Raw genomic sequence first — 15,862 nt, 5'->3', positions numbered from 1 at the left:
AAATGAGGCCAGTGTATGGATGACGAAGAGAGGCTGAGAAAGCATGAAGTATATGTGTGGCTGGAGAGGTAAGTGGGAGACCAATCAGATGTTATGGGTTGATATGCGACCCCCAGCCTCAAATTCATATGTTGAAGTCCTAACCTCCAGTCCCTCTGAATGTGACCTTATTTGTAAAATCATTGCAGACGTGATTAGTTAAGATGAGGTCATATTGGAGTAGGGTGAGCCCCTAATCCAATATGACAAGTGTCCTTATAAAATAGGGAAAATTTGGACACAGAGACATGCATAGAAGGAAGATGATGTGAAGAAATACAGCAAGAAATTAGCCCTCTGAGAGCTAAGGAGAGAGGCCTATAACAGATCCTTCCCTTACAGCCCTCAGAAGGAACCAACCTACCAACACCTTCATCTCAGACTTGCGGCTTCCAGGACTCTGAGCAAATAAATTTCTGTTGTCTAAAAACAAACAAAACAATTCCGTTCTTCCTATTTCCCAAATTGGGTTCCATGTTAAATGAAAAGGTGTTTTGAAACAACAAGGTCTTACTGTATAGCACAGGGAACTATATTCAACATCCTGTGATAAACCATAATGGAAAAGAATTTGTAAAAGAATGTGTATATATGTATAACTGAGTCACTTTGCTGCACAGCAGAAATTAACAGAACATTAGATGGTAAATCAACTATACTTCAATTAACAAAAAAGAAAGATAAAAGGGGTTTTGTTTTGGAGTGGTATATAGAGATGGTCCATACTCAAGGGAGTGGGAAGTAGGATCAAACAAAACTAAGCAGAGGTCACCATCAGAGGACTTTAATGCTTATTACTATTATGGACTTCCAGAATGCAGATACATTTCCTAAACTAGTGATCAGCCCCTTTTTCTCTCCCCCGCTGAACTCTATTAGCATTCCTGGGACACGGGGCAGCATCCAGGGCCCAGAGCCGTGGCCTCCCCTCCTCCCGCCCTCAGGTGTCTCCTCTGCTCCACAGAGGATGCCCTGTTCCCAGCGTGCTGCTAGAGGCAGCTTTTCACGCTGTGCAAGCGAAGGTGTCATTGTGCTGAAGGAGGTGCTTGGCGTCTCGCCTCGATGGTGGGTGTTAGGAACCTGCTGAAGAGATTGCCATTGGCAGCTGCTGGGTCTCTAACTTGGAAAGCTGAAGATTCCCTTTTCTTTCCCAAGTCTGAAAGGTGTTCTTTTTTTTTTTTTTTTTTTTTTTTTTTGGTGTGGGGGGAAGATGTCCATTTTAAGCTGTATACATCAGATGCAATAAGATATAATACTCAACCCCTTAATACTTAAAGGCAGGAAACACAATCTCAGTCATTTTATTAATCTAAATTCATATTTTTATCTACTACAAGGAACAAAACAACTTTGGGCTCCCGATGGGAAACAGGTTGTTGCTACTGGATTCGCCCAAATATGTTGATTCCATGTTGACTCTGATATGGACTCAATTAAGTCCATATTAGCCAGGCCCTTGAGGCAGCAAAAGAATGAACGGTTTATACTTTCTGAGATCTTTGAGCTACACTAGCACGAAAACCTGAATTTTAAAATCCTATTCCATTGCCTACGCTCTTAGCCATATCTTTGCTCCCTCTGGGCAGTAAGGGGGTGAGAGGAAGGGCGTGGGCACTGGAACAGACCCAAGTCCTTGCTCCCTGCTTCTCAGCTGCCTGAACTAGGCATCTCCACTTCCCAGAGCTTCAACAAGCTGGAGACAGGAGCTTTTTCAAAAGGTTGTGCTGAGACTCAGAAGTAGCTCAATGAATAGGAGCTTCCTTCTCCACCAATCTCACATGAGGTTCCTACAGAGAGCCTTTTACAGAAAAGGCACACTAGATTTTGACATTTGGCTGTTTTTCTCAGCTTTCCTTAGATGTGGATGATGAGCTTCCTTTCTAAGGAAAGGCATATCTCGCTCAGAGATAAATGAGTTTGCACCCACCCGGGGCCTCCCAGCTTATGATGCGGCTTCCTGGGGAAACTCCACGGTAGGAACCACATCATGTAACAGTCCCATCTTCCTTTGAAAAACTCACTGTCTACATTCCACTTGATGCTCCTGGGAGGAAGTTTCAGGGTTTCATTGATCTTCTCCAGGACAGTCTGCAGCTTTTGCTTCTGGGCAATCTCTGACTGGGTGACCTCAGCGACGTTCAGCTTCTCACTCTCAAGTTTCTCTAGGGTGACAAGGGAAAAGAGAACAGCTGTTACCTTTGCCACAGACAGACCTAACCCACGCACTCACACATTCACTCACTCACTCACCATACTGAGCACCTAGTATGTGAGGGACGCTGCTCTCCCCTCCTCGTCTGGTGGTGGCACTGATTGTGCCAGTATGTACTGTGAAAACCTTGTGATTGTGTCTTGAAGCCCCAAATTATAAGATCCCAGGATCACAGAAGGAGGGCATTTAACCCAGCTTGTCATATTTGAGCTCTTTTTCCTCATTCTGAAGTTTTCCCTCTTCTTTTCACCTCTGTCTTCTTCTCCAAAGACATTCCTGTGCCCTGACTGGAAAGCCTTCGTGCTTGCCTGGGCAGTGGTCAAGTCCTTATCCAAGGTGTTTTGAACACTCCTGTAGTACAATATGTGTCCTGTTGAATCATATTTATGTCTTAAGAACCTCCTTTCCTTTTAAACCCACCTGGAAGGTAACTAATTTGATGTGTCCTATTTCACTAATTCTAAGGTACACACTTTTCACATTTTAACATCCCTGAAATCAGGCTGTGTCTTAAAATTGATGGCATCCTACAACTACCAACAGCCAGGTGGAAGGTATAAGAGTTATCACTGCTTCCATGTGTGTGAACTTGGTCATAGCTCTTCATAGTGTGGTCACTTCCATGTCTCAAAAAGCCTACAAGATGCTGTACAGCAGAAATTAACACAACATTGTAAATCAACTATACTTCAATAAAATAAATTAAAAAAGAACCTACAAGAGCAATTTCAAAAAGTAGAACATAAAAATTCTAAGCAATAAGAAAGCATTGGGTAATAGTTTAATTGAAGTACTTTTTTCTCTTTGAGTGGTACTTATACTGGTATGTTTTAAAATCAGTGGTTCTGGATTGGTTCAAGATGGTGGAGAAGGACGTGCACTCACTCCTTCTTGAGAGAGCACTGGAATCATAACTAACTGCTGAACAATCATTGACAAGAAGACACTGGACCTCACCAAAAAAATACCCCACATCCAAAGACAAAGGAGAAGCCACAATGAGATGGTAGGAGGGGTGCAATCACAATAAAATCAAATCCCATAACCGCTGGGTGGGTGACTCACAAACTGGAGAACAATTATACCACAGAAGTCCACCCACTGCAGTGAAGGTTCTGAGCCCCATGTCAAGCTTCCCAACCTTGGGGTCCGGCAATGGGAGGAGGCATTCCCAGAGAATCAGACCTTGAAGGCTAGTGGGATTTGATTGGAGGACTTCAACAAGACTGGGGGAAACAGAGACTCCACTCTTGGAGGGCACACACAAAGTAGTGTGTGCATCGGGACCCAGGGGAAGGAGCAGCGACCCCATAGGAGACTGAACCAGACCTACCTGCTAGTGTTGGAGGGTGTCCTGTAGAGGTGGGGGGTGGCTGTGGCTCACCATGGGGACAGGGACACTGGCAGCAGAAGTTCTGGGAAGTACTTCTTGGCATTAGCCCACCCGAGGTCCGCCATTAGCCCCACCAAAGAGCCTATAGGCTCCAGTGCTGGGTCGCCTCAGGCCAAACAACCAACAGGGAGGGAACTCAGCCTCACCCGTCAGCAGAAAAGCAGATTAAAGTTTTACTGAGGTCTGCCCACAGAGGAAGAGCCAGCACTACCCACCACCAGTCCCTTCCATCAGGAAGCTTGCACAAGCCTCTTAGATAGCCTCATGAGCAGAGGACACACAGCAGAAGCAAGAAGAACTACAATCCTGCAGCCTGTGGAACAAAAACCACATTCACAGAAAGACAGACAAACTGAAAAGGCAGAGGACTATGTACCAGATGAAGGAACAAGATAAAACCCCAGAAAAACAACTAAATGAAGTGGCGATAGGCAACCTTTCAAAAAAAGAATTCAGAATAATGATAGTGAAGATGATCCAGGACCCTGGAAAAAGAATGGAGGCAAAGATCGAGAAGATGAAAGAAATGTTTAACAAAGACCTGGAAGAATTAAAGAACAAACACCTAGAAGAATTAAAGAACAAACAAACAGAGATGAACAATACAATAACTGAAATGAAAAATACACTAGAAGGAATCAATAGCAGAATAACTGAGTCAGAAGAATGGATAAGTGACCTGGAAGACAGAACGGTGGAATTCTCATCCATGGAAAAGAATAAAGAGAAAAGAGTGACAAGGAATGAGGACAGTCTAAGAGACCTCTGGGACAACATTAAATGAACCAACATTCACATTATAGGGGTGTCAGAAGGAGAAGAGAGAGAGAAAGGACCCAAGAAAATATTTGAAGAGATTATAGTCGAAAATTTCCCTAACATGGGAAGGGAAATAGCCACTCAAGTCCAGGAAGTGCAGAGAACCAGGCAGGATAAACACAAGGAGAAACACGCCAAGACACATAGTAATCAAATGGGCAAAAATTAAAGACAAATTATTAAAAGCAAAAAGGGAAAAATGGCAAATAACACAGAAGGGAACTCCCATAAGGTTAACAGCTGATTTCTTAGCAGAAATTCTACAAGCCAGAAGGGAGAGGCACGATATATTTAAAGTAATGAAAGGGAAGAACCCACAACCAAGATTACTCTCCCAGGCAAGGATCTCATTCAGATTCGAAAGAGAAATCAAAAGCTTTACAGATAAGCAAAAGCTAAAAGAATTCAGCACCACCAAACCAGATCTAAAACAAATGCTAAAGGAACTTCTCTAAGTGGGAAACACAAGAGAAGAAAAAGACGTACAAAAACCCAAAACAATTAAGAAAATGGTAATAGGAACATACATATTGATAATTACATTAAATGTGAATGGATTAAATGCTCCAACCAAAAGACACAGGCTTGCTGAATGGATACAAAAACAGGACCCATATATATGCTGTCTACAAGAGACCCACTTCAGACCTAGGGACACACACAGGCTGAAAGTGAGGGGATGGAAAAAGATATTCCATGCAAATGGAAATCAAAAGAAAGCTGGAGTAGCAATATGCATATCAGATAAAATAGACTTTAAAATAAAGAATGTTACAAGAGACAAGGAAGAACACTACATAATGATCAAGGGATCAATCCAAGAAGAAGATAAAACAATTATAAATATATATGCACCCAAAACAGGAGCACCTCAATACATAAGGCAAATGCTAACAGCTATAAAAGAGGAAATCAACAGTACCACAATAATAGTGGGGGACTTTAACACTTCACTTACACCAATGGACAGATCACCCAGACAGAAAATTAATAATGAAACACAAGCTTTAAATGACACAATAGACCAGATAGATTTAATTGATATTTATAGGACATTCCATCTGAAAACAACAGATTACACTTTCTTCTCAAGTGCACATGAAACATTCTCAAGGACAGGTCACATCTTGGGTCACAAATCAAGCCACAGTAAATTTAAGAAAACTGAAATCACACGAAGCATCTTTTCCGACCACAACACTATGAGATTAGAAATAAATTACAGTGAAAAAAATGTAAAAAAACACAAACACACGGAGGCAGAACAATATGTTACTAAATAACCAAGAGATCACTGGAGAAATCAAAGAGGAAATAAAAAAATACCTAGAGACAATGACAATGAAAACACGATGATCCAAAACCTACAGGATGTAGCAAAAGTAGTTCTAAGAGGGAAGTTTATAGCAATACAATCCTACCTCAAGAAATAAGAAAAATTTCAAATAATCTAACCTTACACCTAAAGGAACTAGAGAAAAGAGAACAAACAAAACCCAAAGTTAGTAGAAGGAAAGAAATCATAAAGATCAGAGCAGAAATAAATGAAATGGAAACAGAAAAAAATAGCAAAGAGCAATAAAATTACAAGCTGGTTCTTAGAGAAGATAAACAAAATTGATAAACCTTTAGCCAGATTCATCAAGAAAAAGAGGGGGAGGACTCAAATCAATAAAATTGGAAATGAAAAAGAAGGTACAACAGACACTGCAGAAATAAAAAGAATCCTAAGAGACTACTACAAACAACTCTATGCCAATAAAATGGACAACCTGGAAGAAATGGACATATAATTAGAAAGGTATAACCATCCAAGACTGAACCAGGAAGAAATAGAAAATATGAACAGACCAATCACAAGTAATGAAATTGAAACTGTGATTAAAAATCTTCCAACAAACAAAAGTCCAGGACCAGATGGCTTCACAGGTGAATTCTATCAAACATCTAGAGAAGAGCTAACACCTATCCTCCTCAAACTCTCCCAAAAAATTGCAGAGGAAGGAACACTCCCAAGCTCATTATTTGAGGCCACCAACACCCTGGTACCAAAACCAGACAAAGATACTACAAAAGAAGAAAATTACCAACCAATATCACTGATGAATATAGATGAAAGAATCCTCAACAAAATACCAGCAAACAGAATCCAACAGCACAGTAAAAGGATCATACACCATGATCAAGTGGGATTTATCCCAGGGATGCAAGGATTCTTCAATATATGCAAATCAATCAATGTGATACACCATATGAACAAATTGAAGAATAAAAACCATATGATCACTGCAAAAGCAAAAGTTTTTCTGCATCTCTATGCCGACTTTTCTCCAGAAAGCGGGCATAGAGGGAACCCACCTCAACCTAATAAAGCCCATATATGACAAACCCACAGCAAACATCATTCTCAACTGTGAAAAACCGAAAGAATTTCAGGAACAAGACAGGGACAAGAGAAGGATGTCCACTCTAGCCACTATTATTCAACATAGTTTTGGAAGTCCTATCCACAGCAGTCAGAGAAGAAAAAGAAATAAAAGGAATACAAACTGGAAAAGAAGAAGTAAAACTGTCACTATTTGCAGATGACATGACACTATACATAGAGAATCCCAAAGATGCCACAAGAAAACTACTAGAGCTAATCAATGAATCTGGTAAAGTTGCAGGATATGAAATTAACACACAGAAATCTCTTGCATTCCTATACACTAACAACAAAATATCAGACAGAAAAATTAAGGAAACAATCCTGTTCACCACTGCAACAAAAAGAACAAAATACCTAGGAATAAACCTACCTAAGGAGGTAAAAGACCTGTACTCAGAAAACTATAAGACACTGATGAAAGAAATCAAAGATGACACAAACAGATGGAGAGATATACCATGTTCTTGGATTGGAAGAATCAATATTGTGAAAATAACTACACTACCCAAAGCAATCTACAGATTCAATGCAATCTCTATCAAATTACCAATGGCATTTTTTACAGAACTAGAACAAAAAATCTTAAAATTTGTATGGAGACACAAAAGACCCCCAATAGCCAAAGCAGTCTTGAGGGAAAAAAATGGAGCTGGAGGAATTGGGCTCCCTGACTTCAGACTATACTACAAAGCTACAGTAATCAAGATAACATGGTCCTGGCACAAAAACAGAAATATAGATTCAATGGAACAGGATAGAAAGCCCAGAGATAAACCCACACACCTTTGGTCAACTAATCTATGACAAAGGAAGCAAAGATATACAATGGAGAAAAGAAGTCTCTTCAATAAGTGGTGCTGGGAAAATTGGACAGCTACATGTAAAAGAATGAAATTAGAACACTCCCTAACACTATACACAAAAATAAACTTGAAATGGATTAAAGACCTGAATGTAAGACAGGACACTATAAAACTCTTAGAAGAAAACATAGGAAGAACACCCTTTGACATAAATCACAGCAAGATCTTTTTTGATCCATCTCCTAGAGAAATGGAAATAAAAACAAAAATAAACAAATGGGACCTAATGAAACTTCAAAGCTTTTGCACAGCTAAGGAAACTACAAACAAGACGAAAAGACAACCCTCAGAATGGGAGAAAATATTTGCAAACGAATGAATGGACAAAGGATTAATCTCCAAAATATATAAACAGCTCATGCAGCTCAATATTAAAAAAACAAACAACCCAATTGAAAAATGGGCAGAAGACCTAAGTATACATTTCTCCAGGAAGACATACAGATGGCCAAGAGGCACATGAAAAGCTGTTCAACATCACTATCAGAGAAATGCAAATCAAACCTACAATGAGGTATCACCTCACACTGGTTAGAATGGACATCATCAGAATATCTACAAACAACAAATGCTGGAGAGGGTGTGGAGAAAAGGGAACCCTCTTGCACTGTTGGTGGGAATGTAAACTGATACAGCCACTATGGAGAACAGTGTGGAGGTGCTTTAAAAAACTAAAAATAGAATTACCATATGATGCAGCAATCCCACTACTGGGCATATACCGAGAGAAAACCATAATTCAAAAAGACACATGCACCACAATGTTCATTGCAGTACTATTTACAATAGCCAGGTCATGAAAGCAACCTAAATGCCCATTGACAGACCAAATGGATAAAAAAGATGTGGTACATATATACAATGGAATATTACTCAGCCATAAAAAGGAACGAAATTGCATCATTTGTAGAGACGTGGATGCACCTAGAGACTGTCATACAGAGTGAAGTTAAGTCAGAAAGAGAAAAACAAATATCGTCTATTAACGCATATATGTGGAATCTAGAAACATGGTACAGATGAACCAGTTTGCAAGGCAGAAATAGAGACACAGATGTAGAAAACAAACGTATGGACACCAAGGGGGGAAAGTGGAGGTGGGGGTGATGGTGGTGCGATGAATTGGGAAATTGGGATTGACATATATACACTAACATGTATAAAATAGATAACTAACAAGAACCTGCTGTATATAAAAAATTCAATAAAAATCAATGCTTCTTGTATGCAATGACATAATCCCTTAATATTAAAAGGCAAAAAAGTCTAATCATTTTATTAGTATAAATTTACATTTTTATCTTAAAGAACAATTCTGGATTCCCTAATGAGAAATATGTTGTCTGCTATTGGAGTCACCTAATCCACTCTCCACAACTCATTCGAGGATTGATAGAACTGACTCTCTGAAACATGTTTAGAATGTCTTTTCTCCATGAAAACATGGAGAAACATGTTTAGAATGTCTTTTCTCCTCATTTTTAAGGGCTGACATACAAACGAATTAAACTTCAACATACATCAATGGTTCCCCTATAGCTTACATTATCTTATTTTTCAGTAATTTTAGCTTATCCCAGTCAAATGCCCCTTGAGTAATTCTTTGAAGATAAGGTTGCCCACTGGAAAATTTCTGTAGGTTCTGTGGATTTAAGAATTCTTTTCAGTAGTCTTGATAGGATGATCCCAAGCTATTCTACCTGTGATGGCCTGAAATGTTATCTTTCTCTTTTCTTTAGTTGCTTGATGTCATCATTCTTTATTTCTAAAGTTCAGGGATTTAACAAGCATATATCTAAATGTCTTTCTCTTGAATGTTAAACCTTTGAAAGAAACTGTGTGCCTTTTCCATTTACAGGCCATGAATTATTACCTTGGATCCTCTCCTATTGAAGAAATGACAAGTTTTCATATTACACTGCAACTACCAGCGTTTAGTAGAGGTATGCTGGCCATTGGTAGAGGCTGCCCAAGGTACTCAGTTAAGGAAACTTCTGAAGCCTTATCTTGGCTCAAAGGGAAAGACTGCTGGGATATATTAGTGACAACTGTCTTGGGAGTGGGCTGAGTAAGTGGGGAGGGGAGGAGTGGCAGCAATGAGAACCACTTTTTTGCTAGACCTGCTGTATTAGATCATTGCCTATGAATTTTCATATTTATAACCTCCTCTGACTTTGGACTACTTACAGTGACTAGGGTAGGTCTCTGAGTCTGTCTTCTATGTCAGTAACTTTTTCTTGCACTATTGTCCATTCTGTTCTTGTTTTTTAAAAATTGGATTTTACACATTACCTACTGCAACACTCATTTTTTTGTTTCCATCAATATTTTTAAGTAGTTTATTATACGAATGTTATAATTCATTTTTCCTAAAATTAAAAAAATCTGTTTTTAGCATCTGGCATTTCTTATTCAGGAGAAGAGTTTCTGTGGCTTTGCTTTATTTATCTGCATTACTAATATTTTAGAAAATGTAATTCTGCTTTACATTTTCCACTTTAGTTATTATGCTTTGGATTTGTCTTCTTGCACTTAATTTTTGTTGTTGGGTACATTATTTTAGGCATTGATATTAGTATTATGCGGATTTGAGTAAAAAGACTATCTCAAAGTGACACTTATTAACAGTTTTAGGTGTATCTCTTCATGTTCATAATACACAGAAGAATAGAAAGAGTTCTCTCTCTCTCATTCTCTCTGTTAATAAAAATAAGATTACAGTGTGTATATTTTTCTGCTACTGTTTTTTCCCATTTAAACACATATCATATCTTTCCATGTCAATATATATGGATATACCTCATTCTCTTCGTTGTTGTTGTTGGTACTTTTGGACAACCTTCACCCATTTTATCCACCACTCCCCATCCTCCAGCAACCACCAATCTGTTCTTTGTATCTATGAACTCATTTTTGGTTTTGTTTTGTTTAGCTTCAACATGTAAGTGAAATCATAAGGTATTTGTCTTTCTCTCTCTGACTTATTTCACTTAGCATAATGCCCTCGAGTTCTATCGTGTTGTTGCAAATGGTAAGATTTCCTTCTTTTTATGGTTAAATAATATTCCATTGTGTATATATATATATATATATATATATATCTCACATTTTCTTTGTCTATTCATTCATTATGGACCCTTAGATTGCTTCCATATCTTGGCTACTGTAAAGCCAAGCCATTGGCTCATGATGCAATGAACATGCGAGTTTCAGTATCTTTTCAAGTTAGTGTTTTCATTTCCTTTGGATAAATACCTAGAAGTAGAATTGCTGGTTCATATGGTAGTTCTATTTTTAATTTTTCGAGGAACTTCCACACTGTTTTCCACAGTGGCTGAACCAATTTACATTCCCACCAACAGTACACAACTGTTCCCTTTTTCCACATCCTTGCCAACACTTATTTCTTATCTTTTTGATAATAGCCATTCTAACAGGTGTGAAGTGATACCTCATTGTGGTTTTGATTTCCATTGTCCTTATAATTAATGATGTTGAGTGCCTTTTAATGTACCTGTTGGCCATCTGTAGGTCTTCTTTGGAAAAATGTCTATTCAGCTCCTCTGCACATTTTAAAATTGGATTGTTTGCTTTTTCGTTATTGAGTTGTATGAGATCTTTATATATTTTGGATATTAACCCCTTATCAGGTATATGATTTGTAACTATTTTCTGTCATTCCACAGGTTGCCTTTTCATTTTGTTGATGTTTTCCTTTGTTGTGCAGAACTCTTTAGTTTGATGTAGTCCCACTTATTTATTTTTGCTTTTGTTGCCTTGTTTCTGGTGTCAACTCCAAAAAATCATCACCAAGACCTATGTCAATGAACTAACTGCCTATGTTTTCTTCCAGGAGTTTTATGGTTTCAGGTCTTACATTCAAGTCGTAAATCTATTTTGAGTTAATTTTTGTGTATGGTGTAAGAGAGTGGTCCAGTTTCATTCTTTTGCATGTGGCTGTCCAGTTTTCCCAGCACCATTTGGTGAAGAGATTGTATATTCTCGTCTCCTTGTTGTAAATTAATTGACCATTTATCCGTGAGTTTATTTCTGGGCTCTCTATTCTGTTCCATTGATCTATGTGTCTATTTTTAATGCCCAAACTATACTATTTTGATTACTATAGCTCTGTTATATAGTTTGAAATCAGAGAATGTGATTCCTCCAGCTTTGTTCTTCTTTCTCAAGATTACTTTGCCTATATGGGGTCTTTTGTTATTCCATGCAAATTTTAGGACTGTTTGTTCCATACCTGTGAAAAATGCCATTGGGATTTTGATAGGAATTGCATTGAATGTGTAGACTGCTTTGGGTAGAATGGATATTTTAAATAATATTTATTCTTCTAATCCATTATTATGGAGTATCTTTCCATCTATTTGTGTCTTCTTCAATTTCTTTCATCAGTATCTTATAGTTTTCAGGATACGGGTCTTTTACCTCCTTGGTTAAATTTATTCCTAGACATTTTATTCTTTTTTGATGTAATTTTACATGGGATTGTTTTCTTAATTTCTTTCTGATAGTTCGTTATTAGTGTATAGAAACAAAACAGATTTTTGTATATTTTTGTATCCTGCAGCTTCACTGAATTAATTTATTAGTTCTAACAGTTTGTTGGTGGAGTCTTTAGGGTTTTCTACATATAATATCATGTCATTTGCAAATAGTGACGGTTTTACATTTTCCTTTCTGATTTGGATACCTTTTTTTTTTTTTTCTTGCCTAATTGCCCAAACTAGGACTTCTAATACTATGTTGAATAAAAGTCTCTAGAGTGAGCATCCTTGTCTTGTTCCTGATCTTAGAAGAAAAGCTTTCAGCTTTTCACTACTGAGTATGATGTTAGCTGTGGGTTTGTCATATATGGCCTTTATTATGTTGAGGTATGTTCCCTCTATACCAACTTTGAGAGTTTTTATAATAAATGGAGGCTGAATTGTCAAATGCTTTTTTTTTTTTTTTTTGCGGTACGCGGGCCTCTCACTGTTGTGGCCTCTCCCGTTGCGGAGCACAGGCTCCGGACGCGCAGGCTCAGCGGCCATGGCTCACGGGCCCAGCTGCTCTGCGGCATGTGGGATCTTCCCAGACCGGGGCACGAACCCGCGTCCCCTGCATTGGCAGGCGGACTCTCAACCACTGCGCCAACAGGGAAGCCCTAAATGCTTTTTTTTTTTTACATCTATTAAGATATCTTATGATTTTTATCCTTCATTTTGTTATTGTGGTATATGACATTGATTTGTGGATGCTGAACCATTCTTCCATCCATAAGTACATCACACTTGACCATGTGTACGATCCTTTTAATGTACTGTAGAATTCAGTTTGCTAATATTTTAGCAAATTAAGGGTTCTTGCATCTATGTTCATCAAGGATATTGGCCTGTAATTTTCTTTTCTTATGATGTCCTTGTCTGGTTTTGGTATCAGAATAATTCTGGTCTCATAAAATAAGTTTGTAAGTGTTCCCTCCTCTTTCTTCAAAGGATTGGCATTAATTCTTCTTTAAATGTTTGGTAGCATTCACCAGTGAAGCCATCTGGTCCTGGGCTTTTGTTTGTTGGGGGGTTTTTTGATTACTGATTCAATCTTCCTACAAGTAATCAGTCTGTTCAGATTTTCTGTTTTATCATGTTTCAATCTTGGTAGGTTGTAATTTTTAGTAATTTATCCATTTTTTTTCTAGGTTGTCTAGGTTTTTGGTGTATAATTACTCAAAATAGTATCTCATGATCCTTTGCATTTCTGTGGTATCAGTTGTAATGTCTCCTCTATCATTTCTGATTTTATTTGAGTTCTCCCTTTTTCTTGATGAGTCTAGCTAAAGGTTTGTCCATTTTGTTTATCTTTTACAAGAATCAACTATTAGTTTCATTGATGTTCTCTATTCACTTTTTAGTCTCAATATATGTCTCACTCAAACATATCATGAGTATCTTTCTATGTCAATACATATTGATATAACTCAATCTTTTTTAAAAAACTGCATTTTATATTATAGAACTTATTCAACCATTCCCCTGTAGATATGCAGTCAGGTTATATTATACTTTTCCCCTATGTGTAATAAAGTTGCAGTAAACATCCTGTGTGTGTGTATTTATGTACGTATTACCAACTGATTATTACTGGTTAAAAAAAATGTTGCTGTCTTACAAATTTTCTTCTTACAGTCATCTTACCAAATCCCCTTATTATTGTTTGAGTTTTTAACATTCTCTGGGTATGCAAGTAACATAAGATGCAGTTGCCTCTATTTTGTAAGCTTACATCACTTATTTCGATCTTATGACATTTTAAGATAGAAGATTTGAGACCCTCTTCTGCTATTTCTACCCTTCACATTATTTTTTAAAATATTCAACCCTCAAAATTTAAGAGATCTACTCAAATATTCCCATAGTTAAATAATTTCATTCAGTGTTGCTAAGAATTTAAAGATAATTTCTTTTTTAAAGTCTCCTCATTACAGTTTTCTTTTTTGAATTTTATTTTATTTTTTTATACAGCAGGTTCTTATTAGTTATCCATTTTATACATAATACTGTATATTCAATCCCAATCTCCCAATTCATCACACCACCACCCCGCACCCCCGTCACTTTCCCACCTTGGTGTCCATATGTTTGTCCTCTTCATCTGTATCTCAATTTCTGCCCTGCAAACCAGTTCATCTGTACCATTTTTCTAGATTCCACATATATGTGTTAATAGACAATATTTGTTTTTCTTTTTCTGACTTACTTCACTCTCTATGACAGTCTCTAGATCCATCCACGTCTCTACAAATTACCCAATTTCGTTCCTTTTTATGGCTGAGTAATATTCCATTGTATACATGTACTACATCTTCTTTATCCATTTGGTCTGTCGATGGGCACTTAGGTTGCTTCCATGTCCTGGCTACTGTAAATAGTGCTGTAATGAACATTGTGGTGCATGTGTCTTTTTGAATTATGGTTTTCTCTGGGTATATGCCCAGGAGTGGGATTCCTGGGTCATATGGTAATTCTATTTTTAGTTTTTTAAGGAACCTCCATACTGTTCTCCATAGTGGCTGTATTAATTTACATTCCCACTGACAGTGCAGGAGGGTTCCCTTTTCTCCACACCCTCTCCAGCATTTGTTGTTTGTAGATTTTCTGATGATGCCCATTCTAATGGGTGTGAGGTGATACCTCATTGTAGTTTTGATTTGCATTTCTCTAATAATTAGTGATGTTGAACATCTTTTCATGTGCTTCTTGGCCATCTGTATGTCTTCCTTGGAGAAATGTCTATTTAGGTCTTCTGCCCATTTTTGGATTAGGTTGTTTGTTTTTTTAATATTGAGCATGAGCTGTTTATATATTCTGGAGATTAATCATTTTTCTGTTGATTCATTTGCAAAAATCTTCTCCCATTCTGAGGGTTGTCTTTTCATCTTGTTTGTAGTTTCCCTTGCTGTGCAAAACCTTTTAAGTTTTATTAGGTGCCATTTGTTTATTTTTGTTTTTATTTCCATTTCTCTAGGAGATGGATCAAAAAAGATCTTGCTGTGATTTATGTCAAAGAGTGTTCTTCCTATGTTTTCCTCTAAGAGTTTTATAGTGTCATGTCTTACATTCAGGTCTTTAATCCATTTCAAGTTTATTTTTGTGTATAGTGTTAGGGAGTGTTCTAATTTCATTCTTTTACATGTACCTGTCCAGTTTTCCCAGCACCACTTATTGAAGAGACTTCTTTTCTCCAATGTATATCTTTGCCTCCTTTGTCATAGACTAGTTGACCATAGGTGCGTGGGTTTATCTCTGGGCTTTCTATCCTGTTCCATTGATCTATATTTCTGTTTTTGTGCCAGTACCATATTGTCTTGATTACTGTAGCTTTGTAGTATAGTCTGAAGTCAGGGAGTCTGCTTCCTCTAGCTCCATTTTTATCCCTCAAGACTGCTTTGGCTATTGGGGGTCTTTTGTGTCTCCATACAAATTTTAAGATTTTTTGTTCTAGTTCTGTAAAAAATGTCATTGGTAATTTGATAGAGATTGCATTGAATCTGTAGATTGCTTTCGGTAGTATAGTCATTTTCACAATATTGATTCTTCCAATCCAAGAACATGGTA

The 15,862-nt window shown here is 37.6% G+C and overlaps 1 protein-coding gene across 2 annotated transcripts in view; it reads right to left on the bottom strand.

The window, feature by feature from the left end:
• Nucleotides 1–15,862, bottom strand: part of PARVA (parvin alpha) — a 197,575-nt gene that overhangs the window by 46,433 nt on the left and 135,280 nt on the right. For both annotated transcript variants that reach the window (XM_060103083.1, XM_060103082.1), the window contains one exon: nucleotides 2,061–2,201. In XM_060103083.1, coding sequence (XP_059959066.1) covers nucleotides 2,061–2,201 — 141 coding nt within the window. The remainder of the gene's footprint in view (nucleotides 1–2,060; nucleotides 2,202–15,862) is intronic.

This window comes from Mesoplodon densirostris, chromosome 7 (genome assembly GCF_025265405.1).
Source record: "Mesoplodon densirostris isolate mMesDen1 chromosome 7, mMesDen1 primary haplotype, whole genome shotgun sequence".
NCBI lineage: Eukaryota > Metazoa > Chordata > Mammalia > Artiodactyla > Ziphiidae > Mesoplodon > Mesoplodon densirostris.
This window is presented reverse-complemented; position numbering and strand designations above follow the sequence as displayed.